Source organism: Haplochromis burtoni, unplaced genomic scaffold (genome assembly GCF_018398535.1).
Source record: "Haplochromis burtoni strain Fernald_Lab_line unplaced genomic scaffold, NCSU_Asbu1 Contig_46, whole genome shotgun sequence".
NCBI lineage: Eukaryota > Metazoa > Chordata > Actinopteri > Cichliformes > Cichlidae > Haplochromis > Haplochromis burtoni.
Window position 1 is genome coordinate 1,190,546 of NW_024582407.1, and position 694 is coordinate 1,191,239.

At 41.5% G+C, this 694-nt stretch overlaps 1 protein-coding gene across 1 annotated transcript in view; it reads left to right on the forward strand.

The window, feature by feature from the left end:
• Positions 1-694, forward strand: part of srbd1 (S1 RNA binding domain 1) — a gene marked incomplete in the record, with an annotated part of 63,488 nt that overhangs the window by 15,225 nt on the left and 47,569 nt on the right. The window contains 2 exon segments of the mRNA XM_042220297.1: positions 267-384; positions 524-662. Of these exon segments, the coding sequence (XP_042076231.1) occupies positions 267-384; positions 524-662 (257 nt within the window).

Consider the following 694-nt stretch of genomic DNA (forward strand, 5'->3'; position numbering starts at 1 on the left):
GATGGATGGATGGATCTTATACTACTTACACTACTCATGCCCTCAATATGTTAAAAGCATGGAAAGAGCATTTTAGAATACTGGAATTAGATTTGTGAAACCACATGAGCTGACTGTACTGAGTCCTGCAGCTAGATGGTGCTATATGTCAAGCTTTAAAGCCTGAAATAGTTGCATGTGGCTGATTTGTATTTCTCTGATTTCTGTGTGTTTGTCCTGCACAGTTGATAATCTGTCTTTCTTCTATGTGTATATTTGTTCTTCAGTTCTTTGGCAAAGAGGACTCAGTCTGTGGTTCAGACCCTGAAGAAAGATGGGGTGTTAACAACTGAACTGGAACAAAACCTGAGGAACTGCCGTTCAGCTGATGAACTGGATCATGTGGTCAGAATCAAATTTGTATTCCAAAGTGTTATCCATCAATTAACTGTAATAAGATTAGTTCATTCTTGGCTCTCCACACATGAAAAGGGCTCTCGCACTAATAACTAGCTCAGTCCAGTGTTTGTGTTTTTGCCTGCAGTACTCCCCCTATAAGAAAGGCAGCAAGCTGACAAAAGCTCGCAGGGCCAAAGCACTTGGCCTTGAGGACGCTGCTTCTGCATTGATGAACACACCACACACTCTAGATTTAAGGGCATGGATAAAACCTGGTACTGAAGGTAACTGATAAACATGTGCACACTCTTGTCAT